The following is a 14,707-nucleotide window of genomic DNA, read 5'->3' as shown; positions in this document are numbered from 1 at the left end:
AATATTTTATATTCATCAGCGACTAGTCTCACTTCTATTGGTTCTATATAGGATGTCCTAAAAAAGGTTGGAGCGCGGTCTAATTCTTGCCCTGTTAGAGATAAGTGGGTAATATAAATTATAAAGTAGTTAAAAATAAGATACAAAATAAGACGACGTGAATAAATTTTTTTCCCTGTAAATTTACAAAAAGTTACGCCTTTTTAATTATTATGCGACCCCTCTAGACAAATTTGGTCAATTAGAAAGTTTTTCTTTTTCATCTAACAAGATCATCAGAAAAAAAAACAATAACGCATAACTGTGTTTTTAAAATCAAATAAATTACGAAACAGGGGAAAAAAAAGACATATGCCAATTTTCCCATCATGCAAAACGCTGTTTCTTCAGTAAAAATAGGGGCCATATACAAATTGATAGTGGAATTTTTTAGATAAAAAAAGTAATAACATCTGTCAAAAAATCTCAAATGCACTTAAAAAAGATTTAATAGACATACATAAACAGTGGGATACATACATAAACAGTTACGAGCAGTAGGATGCATGTGGCACTCAATTTCATTTTATGCGGTCTCGCAGTTGGCGCATATAATAAGAAAAGTCATGCATAAAAATATATTTTATAAAATGTATTTTAGAAAGATCTTGTGAAAAAAGAAAATCGTTTGCATTTCACTATGCAGTTAAAAAAATATTTTAACATAAATATTTGAAACGCCTAAATTACAGTTAAATGAAAGAAAATAAATCTTCCATGAATTAATTTGTTAGAATGAAAATATTATTACACATTTTATATTTTTATAATATATCACAAATTTTATTTCTATTTTAGTATATGACCCCTATCCAGCGCGCTCAATTTTCAATTACGTACAACTCTCTCAATTTTAAAGTACGAGTATGCGTTTTTTTTGTAATGAAGCTGTTGCATAAAGAATTAAAGCTTTAAAATCGACTAAATTTCTCTAGAGGAGTCGGATAAAAATTTAAAAAGTGTAACTTTTGGAAAACTAATGGGAATTTTTTTTTTTATAAACATGGTTTTATTTCGTACCATATTTTGTAATACTTTGAAATTGACATTGGCCACTTATCTCTAATAAGTAAAGAATTAAACCACGTTTCAATATTTTTGGGAAATCCTGTATATTTATAAATATGTTGAAAAGTAGTTTCAAAAATCACAAAATGTTGTTTTAATTAAATTTCACCTATAATATTAATATTGAAAAATCGAAATGAATTTAGTGATCACCTTCAAAGCAAATCAAAACCGTTACCAAATATTAAGAACAGAGTAAAAAGCATGTTTTATTTTTTCTTCCTTTTTTTTTTCACGTATTTCTTCAGCTGAGCTTGTGCCAGTATCGAATCTGCTTGTGGCCTGCTGCCATGGCCTCTTCCCAATGCTCAAGGCCTTTTCCTCTTGAGAACATGTAGGGGCCCAAAACAACCCTTCCAAGACAACGATCTGAAAAGAAATAAAGAATTAATTTTACGATAAGTAGAATAAATTTTATAAAACTGTTTTTTATGAATGTATTAAAAATTAGAAATTTTTAATTTTTAGTCTTGTCGACTTTTATTTTTTAATTTAATTATTCATTAGTAGAAATGTTATGGAATCTCGATATCAATTTTTCTAATACTCATTAATAGATGGCGCCATGTTTTATGAACAAATTTCATTACACTAATCAATGTATTTGTAATTATAAAACTGAATATTCGAAAATTCTTCTTTTTCTATGCCATTTTTTTGGAAACTTTCTTCATAGGCTTTTAACACTGAAATTTTTGAGGTACTTGACATCACTATTCTTATTTATTTTTACTTTATTTTACTACATTTGTAAATATATATTTTTTTTATTAAAAACTAGCCGCCTTTGGCGACCAGCCGGTTCGCCAAACTTAATGTTCGTTTAAATTTTAATAATTAAATATTTTACGCTACTTTAATAGATTCTTCATCAAAATATTTAAAAACTTCTAATTTTGATAGTCATATAATTCACTCATAATATTATAAATACCTTCAGTCATAACATAATATTATCTCTAATTTTCTGTTAGCTCCCTTAGAATTTATGCTTTAAATTAAAGTGGAAAGAATTAATCTGCAATTAATATCATAATATTTTTTTACTGAAACAAAGCATTTTTTTATAATATGATTACTGATAACAGAGTCGCTGAGCATTTAAACTTTATAGGCACTAAAGAATATCTTTAATTTATGTAATATCTCAAGACTTTGTCAACAAAATTTTCTGAAATTCATCATGAACAGATCGATTTATTAACAATGTTTCATTTTAAATGCATCAAACACTAAGAAAATAAAACGAATCGTTTAAAATAATCGGTCGAACACAGGTTTAAAAAAAGTACTTAAAAAACGATGTACTTAAAACTATAAGCATATACAAAAAATATATAACTAACATAAATACAATTTACTTACAAAAGCATGCAACTAACCTAAAAATAATTTAAATCATTCGTTGGTTGTCATGCCAACAGTCAGAACATAATGCGCATGCGTGAATTTTCTTCGCCAGTTACGTTAACGCAAATGCGTGAATTTTTCTACGCCAGTTGGGGTAACGCTATGCAGATTATACATTTTTAATTTCCTTTATTCTGTGTTATTTTAATTCAAAAGTACTTCAGAATGAATCTGAAACATGGATTAATTAACAATGTTTTATTTTAAATGCATAAAACATTAAGAAAATAAACAGAATCGTTTGAAATAATCCGCCGAAAAATATTAACCCTAGCCTCATTACTGTTGGGAGAAAAAAACAACTGAAGCCTTACTCATTTGGCGGTGGTAAAAATGAACGATTTTTTTGGCGGAAAAGTTGGCGGTGGGGAAGATGGAAGATTTTTTTGGCGGGAAAGTTAGTTTTTAATTAATAATTAAAATTCTAATTAAAATTTCAAAAAAGGGACCCCAGGTGCACATTCTCGACCTCTAAGGTATACATGTACCAAATTTGATAGCTGTATGTCAAATGACCCGGCCTGTAGAGCGCCAACACACACACACACACACACACACACACACACACACACACACACACACACACACACACACACACACACACACACACACACACACACACACATTGAGCTTTATTATAAGTATAGATGATTTGGTTTTCAGTATTAATGTATGTCTTGCTTTGATTGTCAGTTTTAGCCTTAGTTTTTACTGTCAGTATTAAAATTTTTTAATTACTACTTTGCATGTTGTACGGTTTTAGTTTATGGCATTATGTTTTTCATATGATGCATACTTTGACAATCACCCCTAATTGCTTTTATGGACTGTACACCATTTTGGATGGGTAGGCTAAACCGGTTATGGTTAATAAATAATTATTAATCGATAAACTGATAGTAAAATTTTGAAAATTTTAGAATTGTACATTGTTACCAAAAATATGTAAATGCAGAAATTTTCAAAACTCTAGCACATGTGGAAATTTAGGAAAGCTCGAATAAAAAATTTCCTTTTTACAAATATGAAACAAATCAAGTTAAATAGCAACATTTAAAAATAATCATTTTGGTTCATGTAACATTTTATTACACATTAAACGGTATATAGGATAATAACATATAATCAGAAAATCGGAGAATAACTAATTGAATATATATTTTATAAATTCCGGCATTCAAACACTTGGTTAAGTAAAAAATTCGTTTGGCAAAAAGAATATCTTATTTTGTTTCGTTATGGAGTCAAATATGAAAGTACTGTTCATTCTTGAATTGTAAAACCCTCCGCGCTTTTGCGTATGCGTCAGAATGTATTTATTTAATCAAAATGGAGGTGAGGGGAAAGATGAAAGAGGAGATATTTACATTTAACAATAAGGTGAATTTTGATTATACTCGGACTTAGGAGGCGTAAAAAAAGCGGAAAGAAAAATTGTCGGAAAGAGGTACTATTTCACAATAAAATATTTTAGAACCATTTTTTATTGAAAGTGGTCTAAAATTAAATTATGATGAATAAATAGAAGATTTCTGTATTTAAAATTTGGTAATTCACATTTTTTTAAATAAAATAATAATTTTTAAGTTAAAACATTTTTTTTTATTTGGTATTGAATCTTTTGATAGCATTTTGCGATTAACAACCTGTATATAATCCCAGTCACATTTAGCGACATTACATTAAATAATCTTCCTGCCACTTCTGAAGGGTTTTTCCAATGGAAGCAGCCAAATAAGCAATCAATACTCAGTTTTGAGTTACAATAAAATGGTACGATCAGAAACGACACGACACTTACATACACGTGGAAACAAACAGAGCGAAAAAGTATCTAATGGGCTGGAAATCAAGGTCAAAAAATGATGAAGAATTACGGAAATGCGCTCATTTTTCTGCACCTGACCCCTTAGCGAGGTAGAATTGTCAGAAAGATCGTTTCTCTAGATATTGAAACGAATAGTATATATGATTATAATATAACGAAAGGCCTAAAAATTTACCTCTTGTGATTGCACTTTGTTGGGATAAAAATGTTTCAAGTGCAAATCAGTTCTTGCTATATGTGAACATGTTAACGTCAATGAAATTTAGAATAAATGCTGTCTCATTTCTAGTATTTTAGTGAGAAATTTGGTTGTGTTTGCATGTAAAAAGGAATTTCACGGAAACAACAGACAATTCTGTGCTTTTACGTCTTTGTACGTCAATGTACGTCTTTGTTATATAATTACAGAAAGAAGGATATACACCCACGAATTAATACTATATCCGATTCTGATATGGACTTGAAATTCCTATGTTTATGTATGAATTCAAACTTATGATATAGAGTCAGAGAGTCACTGCGGGTAGGAGAGTCATATCACTGACTCTCCGGATAACAAAAACAGAATGACCGGACCGCCGCAACGGTAACACTGGCTGGAACTGTGGTTGAGTCCTAAGGGCCATCACCGATCACGGTACAACTCTTCCCGAAGGAAGTACGTCTCGTCATCGATGGAAGGAACCAGACCCCCCACCTTTTTGTGTACCCTCCAGGGTGGCGAGATCCAACCACCATACCGGAAACATATCATCCTCATTTCGAGGTGCCCTCCTCGGAGGTTAAACCTAACATAAGAATATTCTTCTTCAAGTGAACTGGTACTTTGCAATTATTATTTCGCAAATTAATTGCTTACGAAATTGCCCAATTAAACTGTATGAATTTTGCATCACAATTCTCAAAAAATTCAGTCATGGATTTTGCGAAAATTCAACCTTTTAGAGCTCTCAGAGTACGAAAAGTGCTGATATGTGATACAACACTTTTGTACAGCTTTACATTCTTATTCAATAAGTAATAAGAAATCGCCCTTATTACTTATTGGTGAATGGCATCGGTTAAATGTAAACATCTTGGCACCTAAACATTTCAAATTACTTCATTGAATGTTTCGCTGCTGCAATTAATTTAACGTTTCGTTAATGAATGGAGCTACAAGATATTACTAGAAATGATCTAGAGAGGCCTCGCTGTGTCCTCCAATATTCTATTCAATCAGAGAAAGCAATTTTCAAAAAAAAATCAAGAAATGAAGAATTGATCGAGCGCAGAAATAGGTTTAACCTCTGCCTAATGGATAATCGCTTTCATTTAATTATGGAAATTAATGGTCATATATTCCAAAACTATTATCTTACAAAAATATTGTAAATTTTCTTAAAATTAAAAAAATTACATTGCCCCTCATTGTTTAATAATATCAATTTCATTTCTATTACATTTTTTTTTCTATACAAATCACTAAAATCTAACATAATACAGAAACTGTAGCAATGTTTGTAATATGATGATGAGATTCCAAAATCATCTGTTAAAACATCTAATCGCATGATTTTGACACAACTAAATTTGAGATGAAAAACCAAGCTGGTCATCAAAGGCGACTGGTTTGTAGAATTCCGTGAATGTGCTGTATATTGAGAATATGATAGCAGAAAATGCAGCAAACTGGATGGATAAATTTGGCGTATGGTTCTGACAGTAACATTATAAATATGTTATGAAATCTTGGATCAAATCTTCGACTGCTTAAGTCATCAAATGCATATATGTTATTCTTCAATATCAAGGTGCCTATGTTGTGGAAATTGGCTCTAGAGCTAGTTTTTACCCCGTTAGAGGTATACATTTATTATCAATCAGAAAGTTCTGTTAAATAATTTAAAGAATTATGTTATATGAATCAATAAATATAATATCTGAAAAAATTATGCCTAAATTTTTATTCAATCTCCTGACCGTATTAGTCATCTACAGTTCATTATTCTTGATACAATAATGTTGCAAAAAATGTTTATTTAAATTAGATATGAAATTCTCTAAAATTTCTTAACATGGCGATATTCAAAGCTTCATAATTCAGGTAATTTTAGATGTGGATATTTTTTGCATAAATTTTTAGTTTATGAGGAATGATTTCCTAAACATGATTAATAGGAACAGGAAAGTTCATAAAAAAACAACTTAGACTTCGCAATTTTTTTCAGTATCGAATTTTTAAACCGAAACAATATACATTACCCTTTCGAGTATCAGGACTAATGTGGCGGAAGGGTAGGCCAGATAATAAATAAACCCGGATAGGCCGGAGTTTTGTGAACTCATTTCTTTGCCCGCCAATAAAAGAAAAAAAAAGTATTTATACTAAAACCCACTGTTATAATACGTATTTTCTTACTTCTTAATGATTACCAAGCCCTTGTAGTTAAAGCTTATAAGCCAGTTAACAGCTACGCTACACGAGTAATTGCTTTTGTATTGTGGTCATTTTACTGGGCTGCTAACCACAATGTCCAAGGTTCTATCCTTGCTCCTAACAATCTTTCACATTGGTGACCTCGAACGATGAACCTTCAACCTTCGTACAGCTGTTGTGGCGCCATCTACCCACATCAACCCAAAGTCGTCAGATTCACTTGACACAACAACACCATCAGCCATAATGCTTGGCGCTACTCAAATGGGTACAGGCGCATTAGACTCAACAGCTAAATACATCACCACTCAACAGCCATATCGTTCGTCTCACCTCCGACTCACTGGAGGGAGAGTCTGTAGTGAAAGCTTATAAGCCAGTTAACAGCTACGCTACACGAGCAATTGATTTTGTATCGTGGTCATGTTACTGGGCTAAGAACCGCAAGGTTTCAGGTTCTATCCCCGCTCAATTCAATCCGCCACACCCTCCATTTATTTCAAGCCACGTAGAATGTGAATGCAGCTGCGATCCAGCTAATCATAGAAACAATTGCTGGTAACGTGTCCATTTAAAACAGAATGTTTTGTACTGGCAGTTTATGTACTTTAAAAAGTTTCAAGAATTTATTAGAGAAAAAGTAAGTTAAAAGATATAAACTTTTCATATTTTAGCACAAATTCTGTAATGCCTGACTTAAATGCAGGAAACCTAAAAGAACATTAATGAAAATCGAAAACCTAATTCTTAAGAAAATTTGGTCAAACTGAAATGATTCCCAAAATTCCAAAGCTTTTTCCTCCTATACTGACCCAGTTACAGGTATACCTTGTCCTATTAAGTGTTCATGCCACAAACATAAAGCTTTCTCAACTTCTTTATGCTTACCTTTCAGCATGATTTTTCGTATGTTTATTCTACTTCCACTGACTTGTGCAACAAAACACTTTTCAATTTCTGCTCGATTTTTTTCCCTGTCCCCAACTGTACTTTTTCCAACTCCTAACTCCGAAGCAATATTTTTTCTGTTGCACCAGAGTCTAGTCGCTGTATTATTTCTCCTCCATAGTCACTAAACTTCTTTTAGTTTATCACCTATTTTGAAATCTTCACTGTAGTACACTTAAAAAATCATTAAGAATACCCCAAGAACAATTTACGAATACTGTACATTCTGAGCAGTTATTATCAGGAACAGCGGCAACAACTGAGGTCCATTACACACTAACAAACAATGAATAATGAGCAGAATGCTGCTCGTTTCCTGTCACAATGTATTTTGCACACGGCAAATAGGAGGATCGTAGCAGACGCCCGCTTTCAATGTTGCCAATGCAACGCCTTGCTTTCCTCATTAAATTACGATAAAAGAAAACAGGTCGGATAGTGCGGAAGCCAAATACTCGGGAGAATATATATATAAATTCTAATTTCAACTTAATTAATTTTCAAGATAATTATCTTAATTTAGCCCATAGTAACTTCATTCTAAAAATATTCTCTTATTTCGTGATCCAATTCCAGTTTCGGTTTAATTAATCCCTTTGCAAAAATAATGCGCCATCAGCACTACGTATCATTGAAAATGATACTTTGGTGCCCTTGAAAAGGTGTCAAAGGTCACCACGTGTATTGAATTTGCGCGTGGCCGGAAATCCTATCTTATATAAGACGAGTGATCATTTGTTCGGCCCTTTTTTGCTTCTTTCTTACTTCTGTTTTTGTGCCGCGCTGCATCTGCTTGTAAATAAATTGCTTTCCCGAGATGGATATTAAAGAGAGAATGAAAAAGAATTAAAAATACAACGTCTCTTTAAACCTGCACTCTGCTTCAACCAAAATAACATTACATATTATTTAGCAGACAGGATTTGAAAATCCATTATATGTATATATATATAATCAAACGCTTTACTTGATTAATTAATGCAACTGCAACATATTATTAGAAATGTTTTGAAAATGGCTTGCCGTATCATCAAAAATTACAGTTAGTCAAAGGAAAGTAGATATAAAAGAAACTAAGAAATAGGCTTTAAACATGGTTTTATCGAGAACAAAAGTAGGCGTAAACATCGTCAGACAATTAATCGTTTATAACTTGCCTAAGTAAATTGTTGTTTGTATCTTCCAAAGCAATATTTAACAAAAATAGTATTTTTATTATTTTAAAATTCAAAAATTTAATTTTTAGTGATATCAGTTTCATTACCGTTAAAATTTTCTCTATAATTTTAATAATATTTTTAATACACTTCGATACATGGTCTGTAACAATGTTTTTAAATGCTATGCACCTGAAAATTCAATTGCCCGTTTTTAGCGCTCATTAACGACGTCGTAGGATTTTCACTTCCACTTTTATTTCATATTAAATACTCTTTTTAATTTGCAGTAAACTGATTCAATTGAATTCGTGTTTTTCAGACATATGAAACACCAAGTTGAAATGATGTTATTTGTAAATGTATTCCATGAGAACAACATGGGCGAAGAAACAGGTCTCTAAAGGTAGCTAGTAACTTATAATTCTTTTAGCCATTTAAAATGAATGGGCAGCTGCAATCATAACGATACCTAACAGTTTAGAAATTAGCTGTTAGGACACGATTTTGTGCTGATAATTTTCAAAGGGTGAAAATGCTGATATTTTCAACAGTTTCCCCCTGAAATCTGACTCTCCCTAAATAATATAAAAAAAATGAAACTGTAACGCATAATTTTTATTGTTAATAGAAATCCAAAATACAGAGAAGATTTTTTTTTTTTTTTACTATTTATTTACAAATGCTATGAAATTCATCAAAGGTTTAGTTGGATATTCTGAGATAATTTATTAAAAAGTTTTTTTTTTTTTTGATAAATAAAAACTATGCTTGAAATGTTGAGAAATTCTGTAATATGGCGGCAGAGTAAAGTTATTTAGTTTAAAATAGATTTATAACCAAAACATAGGAAAGATGCATTTGAATGAGATTTATTCTTTTTTTTAATTGATGTTAAAAATGAAAATTGATTTGAGGTTTCATGTTATTTAAAAAGGATTCAAAACTGACTACTTCACTTTAACAATCGATGCAAAAAGAAATTCATTGCCGGAAAGGATTATTTTAACATTTTACAAATATTAAACAAATATATTGTTTAGATTTGCTCATTTCGTATTTAAGTTGCTAGTGACAATGTTTAATGGATTTTATACCATACTTTAAAAATTAAAATAAATAACTTATGAAAGAAATGAGCTTTTTTGAGATTCTAAAAAATCGCTTAGAAGAGTATTTTTTTTTTTTTATGAAGAAAAATAAGGTTTTAAAATTCTTTCGAGAAACAGATGTTCTCATTTTAATCAAAATATAATTGCAGACGATTGAAAGATCATGCTTATTGTTGTATTTTATAAGAAAGAATGTTTTATTATAAAATATTATATAAATGTACTGATTTATTATGACTGAATTTTATACGATTCTTTAAAGTTTAAACTAAATAACTTATGAAAGAAATCAGCTTTTTTAGTTTTTAAAAAATCATTTGGCAGAATACTTTTTTTGAAGAAACAATAAGGTTTTAAAACTCTTTGGGGTAACATACATTTCCATTTTTAATCAAAATATAATTGCAGACGATAGAAAGATTTTGCTTATTATTGTATTTTATAAGAAATAATGTTTTATTTTAAAATATTATATAAATGTAACTGATTTATTATGCTTATTGAATTTTATATGATTCTTTAAAAATTAAACTAAATAACTTGTGAAAGAAATGATTTTTTTGTGGTTTTTAAAAAATCGTTTGGCAGAATACTTAATTTTAAAGAAACAATAAGGTTTTAAAACTCTTTGGAATAACATTTGTTTTAATTTTAATCAAAATATAATTATAGATGATAGACATATTTTGCTTATTGTTGTATTTTATAAGAAAGAATGTTTCATTTTAAAATATTATATAAATGTACTGCTTTATTATGTTTAAGGAATTTTATACTATTCTTTAAAAGTTAAACTAAATAACTTAGGAAAGAAATGAATTTTATAATTTTTAAAAAATCGTTTGAAGAATATATTTTTGAAGAAATAATGAGGTTTTGAAATTCTTTGGAACAACAGATGTTCTCATTTTAATCAAAATATAATTGCAGACGATAAAAAGATTTTTACTGTATTTTATGCAAGAGGATCTTTTATTTTAAAATATAATAATTGTGTTGATTTATTTTGTTGAAACTGAAACTTTTGTATTAAATATTTGTTACGTTATAATTCAAATTTTACTGATAAATACTAAAGTGTAAGAAAGGTTTTAACGATGGTTTTATGACAATTAATTTAATAATCAACTTATCGATAAAAGTGACTAACTGAATTGTTAATATTTTTTATTATCAGTTTATTTTTGGTAAACTCAATGGCTCAATATTTGACTTTTAAATTTATTGAAAAAATATTTTATTTGAGAAAAGAGTTGCTTTTACATTTTATTCCTTCCGGTTTCTTAAAAAAAAAAAAATACTTCTTTTTGAAGTAAAACCGGCAAACACTAAGTAAACTTTCATTATTCATTTATACGTAAAAGAAAACGAAATCAAAGCAATTTTTCAACGATGTTAAATTCAAGTTAAGAACTTTCTGAAAGTAGTGTAAAAAGAATTCAAAATTGCATTCATTTTTTTTGTAGCTTTCTTTTGGTAACAATCCGCATCCAAAAGTGCCGCTTCGATGAACAAAACGCATGCGCAGAGCTGGCGAGTGGAGGAAAAAGTCGTAAAAGACGTTCGAATCAAACGAGATTTCCATCCAGATACGAAAAGGGAAATGAGAGTTTCGGAGATTTTCACTTCACTTTGAATCGGAGGCACTGTAAAAGATGCCTTTTTTCCCTTTTATCTCATGTTCATAAAAGGACCGAGAGAAAGTTGAGTAATTTTGTTATTTACTTTTCGGATTGGACTTTCAGAATATCTGTTTATGTTGGGTTCTTTTTTTTTTACTTCACTTTTTACAAAGTATAAAATTTGGCATCGAGATTTTGATATATCAGCAAGATACTGAGCCCCTGAATCTGAATTACGCATTTTCGGAATTATTTCTGACTGTTTGTGGCCTATGAATAAAACAGCTCAAAAATACAAACAGCAAAAAGCATGCAACTTGGTATTTGATATATATATTCTCTTAATAAAATTTGCTGATTTTTCTCAAATTTCGAACGAAATGCGTTTAAGTCTTATAGTTCATCTGCATACGCTCAGAAACATGAATGACTTGCAAACGAAATCAAACGAATACATTTATTATTATAATATGCATGCAGTTTTGAATTCAAGCTTTCAAAGGGTGAATTGTTTAAAGTCAAACGTCATTTAACAAGAAGTTCACATAACGAGCAAAACAAAATGTAAAAATGTGACTCGCTAAAGAGCAATGTTTCGTAGAACGAGTAACTTGATGTGACGTCACTTGCTAGATTGACCTATATTGATCGCTTGTTTGAAGAAATCCTTATGTCTATATGGACCAAATAATGGCGATATAGCGTTGTCGAACGTAACCCCGACTTTGAGCAAGTACTAGTGGAAACTCAAACAATGAGATTTTGTTTCTAATCTAAATTACTGGACTAGTGATGGATAACAACGACATTGATAAATTGATAAAGAACATAGCCATCGTGGAGTCATTAGAAGATAACCAGTTTATGGACTGCATAATATGTAGTAAGCTTATAGTTTACTTAAATGTAGTAAATCGCGATGGTTTAGACATTTGAAATTCAGTCTTTGGTTTTGCCACGTCATCAAACTTTTACAATATCAAAAACCAAAGTTACATAGCCACAATAAATATTTATTTATTTTAAAATTTTTAATGATTCTTCTGATCCTAATTTAGCTACTTGTCAGATCAGAGAAAAAATAAAACTTTTTTCCCCTGAGTCATTGAAGAAAATCTTTGAGCTTAAGAAGAAAACAATTAATTAAAAATCAATTTAAAAAAACATTTTGATTATTTTTATTTTAAACTAGTTGATTTATCCTACATTGATTAGAAATAAAATACCTTTATGTATGAAATTTCTAGTGTAAAAATTAATTTGAAAAAATTAAGGCAATATGCAGAATTCTTTTAGTACACCACATCATACCATTTGATTGATTGAGTTTTATCAATTTTAATAGATTAAAGATAAAGGAAACCTCACTTCTATCAATATGTCAGTTCGTTTAGGCTTATCTTGGATAGCCACTTTAAATCAATGAAAATAAAAAATATATAAAGATATGAAAAATGAACTTTTCCTAAAAATTTCTCAAAATCCTGTAAATTATCCTAGAGATATAAAACATACTTATTTAAGATTGCAATTATTTTTCTCTGAAGCTGTACATTGATTTTTTTTCTTCGTTACTGTGAAAAAATATGTACAAAAAACACACACACACACTCGAAAAAACAAATATTATACAACATTTCTTCTACATTGAATTTTAAAATTCGGACTTCGAGGTCAACGAATCATTATTAAGATCACCTATGTCTTGAACTTCTTGCCTGTAAATGCCATAAATTTACCTGGACAGTGCAAACACATAGACAAACACTTCCTTTTATGTATAAAAAAAAGATTTGACGAAGTATAATAATTCTTATAGTTAATTTTAACTGATTAAAACTTTAACCAAGAGTTCCTTTATTTTATAAAATGTATTGGATAAAAGTAGCGATAGCCTATCATACACACGAATAATTACCGTTTAACAAAATAAGCTTCCACTAATTAAATTCAGTGAAGTCCTCATTTTAATATGAATATTTCTTTTGTCTTGAACTAAACTTGTTATGACAACAAAAGATGCTTGCAAAAAAAGAAATCAGTAAGTAATTAATTTCTATCTAAAATGACAACCAATTAAAATCAAGTAATTCAGTTTTAACTGCATATTTAATATCTTATCATCATAATTACTTTTCGAATTTTATAATAAATTACAAAAAAAAAAAAAAAATGAAAATAATTTGAGAGAATTCAAGATTAAGGAGATACTTTAGAAAATTATTTACTGAAATAAATATTTAAAATATTTGAGTTTCAGAAAATTCTTGATTGGAAATTAATAAAATATGTACTTGGTAGCTTGCTTTTTGTTAATAATATTTATAACTTTCTATAATATTTATAAAAAATATATGAAATGAATTAAAGACAAGTTGGTAAAAACTAATAAGAGAAATATTTGAAAAGTTTAAAGGGTTTTCCAGTGTACTAAAGCACAAAAATTAATCTTTTTGATCAAAAAAGAATGTAAAAACAAAATCTTAAAAATAGTGAGTTTAAAAAAATAATATTTAAAATTATTAAACCGCAATGAATATAATAAGAGAGAAAATTTCTGAACAATAGTTAAAAATGAAAACATATAAAGGTCAAAATTACAGTTTACTTAGAGTATTTCTATCTGTGAATGTTTTTAGGAATTTTGTTTGTGGTTCACATTTTTTACAAAGAAAATATTTACTTTCTTCTTTATATTACTCTAAAAAGTAAGTTATTTTACAACTTGTTCAACCACAACAACAAAAGATTGCAAAGAAAATATGCATCTTTAACTTTTTATAATTCCTGAGGCTTTATTTTATTTGCATTTAAGGAGATTACTAAATCAATAGGTATTTCACTAAAGTAATTGGAGGATATTAATTTTTAGCACTTTTATTTAATTTAAATTGTTTCATCTTTATAAAAACTGACTCATTTTTTGAAATTCTAGAATTTTCATAATTTTGCTCATATGTGTCTTCTTGATAACATTATAATATTTTAAAAATTTATTATAATTCTTAATGGTTGAGTAATCTTATTAAATTTCTATTTCATACAACTAGGGCTTTCCAAGTAATGAATATGATACAAAAAAATTGGCCTTTTCGAATTGATAC

At 29.1% G+C, this 14,707-nt stretch overlaps 1 protein-coding gene across 1 annotated transcript in view; it reads right to left on the bottom strand.

Moving 5' to 3' along the window:
* Positions 1 to 1,244: 1,244 nt before the first annotated feature.
* Positions 1,245 to 14,707, bottom strand: part of LOC129956684 (synaptotagmin-15-like) — a 140,900-nt gene continuing 127,437 nt past the window's right edge. Inside the window, exon 9 of the mRNA XM_056068615.1 lies at positions 1,245 to 1,476. Within this exon, the coding sequence (XP_055924590.1) occupies positions 1,352 to 1,476 (125 nt within the window). The 3' untranslated portion in view covers positions 1,245 to 1,351. The remainder of the gene's footprint in view (positions 1,477 to 14,707) is intronic.

The sequence above is a fragment of the Argiope bruennichi genome, chromosome 11 (genome assembly GCF_947563725.1).
Source record: "Argiope bruennichi chromosome 11, qqArgBrue1.1, whole genome shotgun sequence".
NCBI lineage: Eukaryota > Metazoa > Arthropoda > Arachnida > Araneae > Araneidae > Argiope > Argiope bruennichi.
The sequence above is the reverse complement of the archived record's forward strand: the minus strand, read 5'-3'. Positions and strand labels throughout refer to the sequence as shown.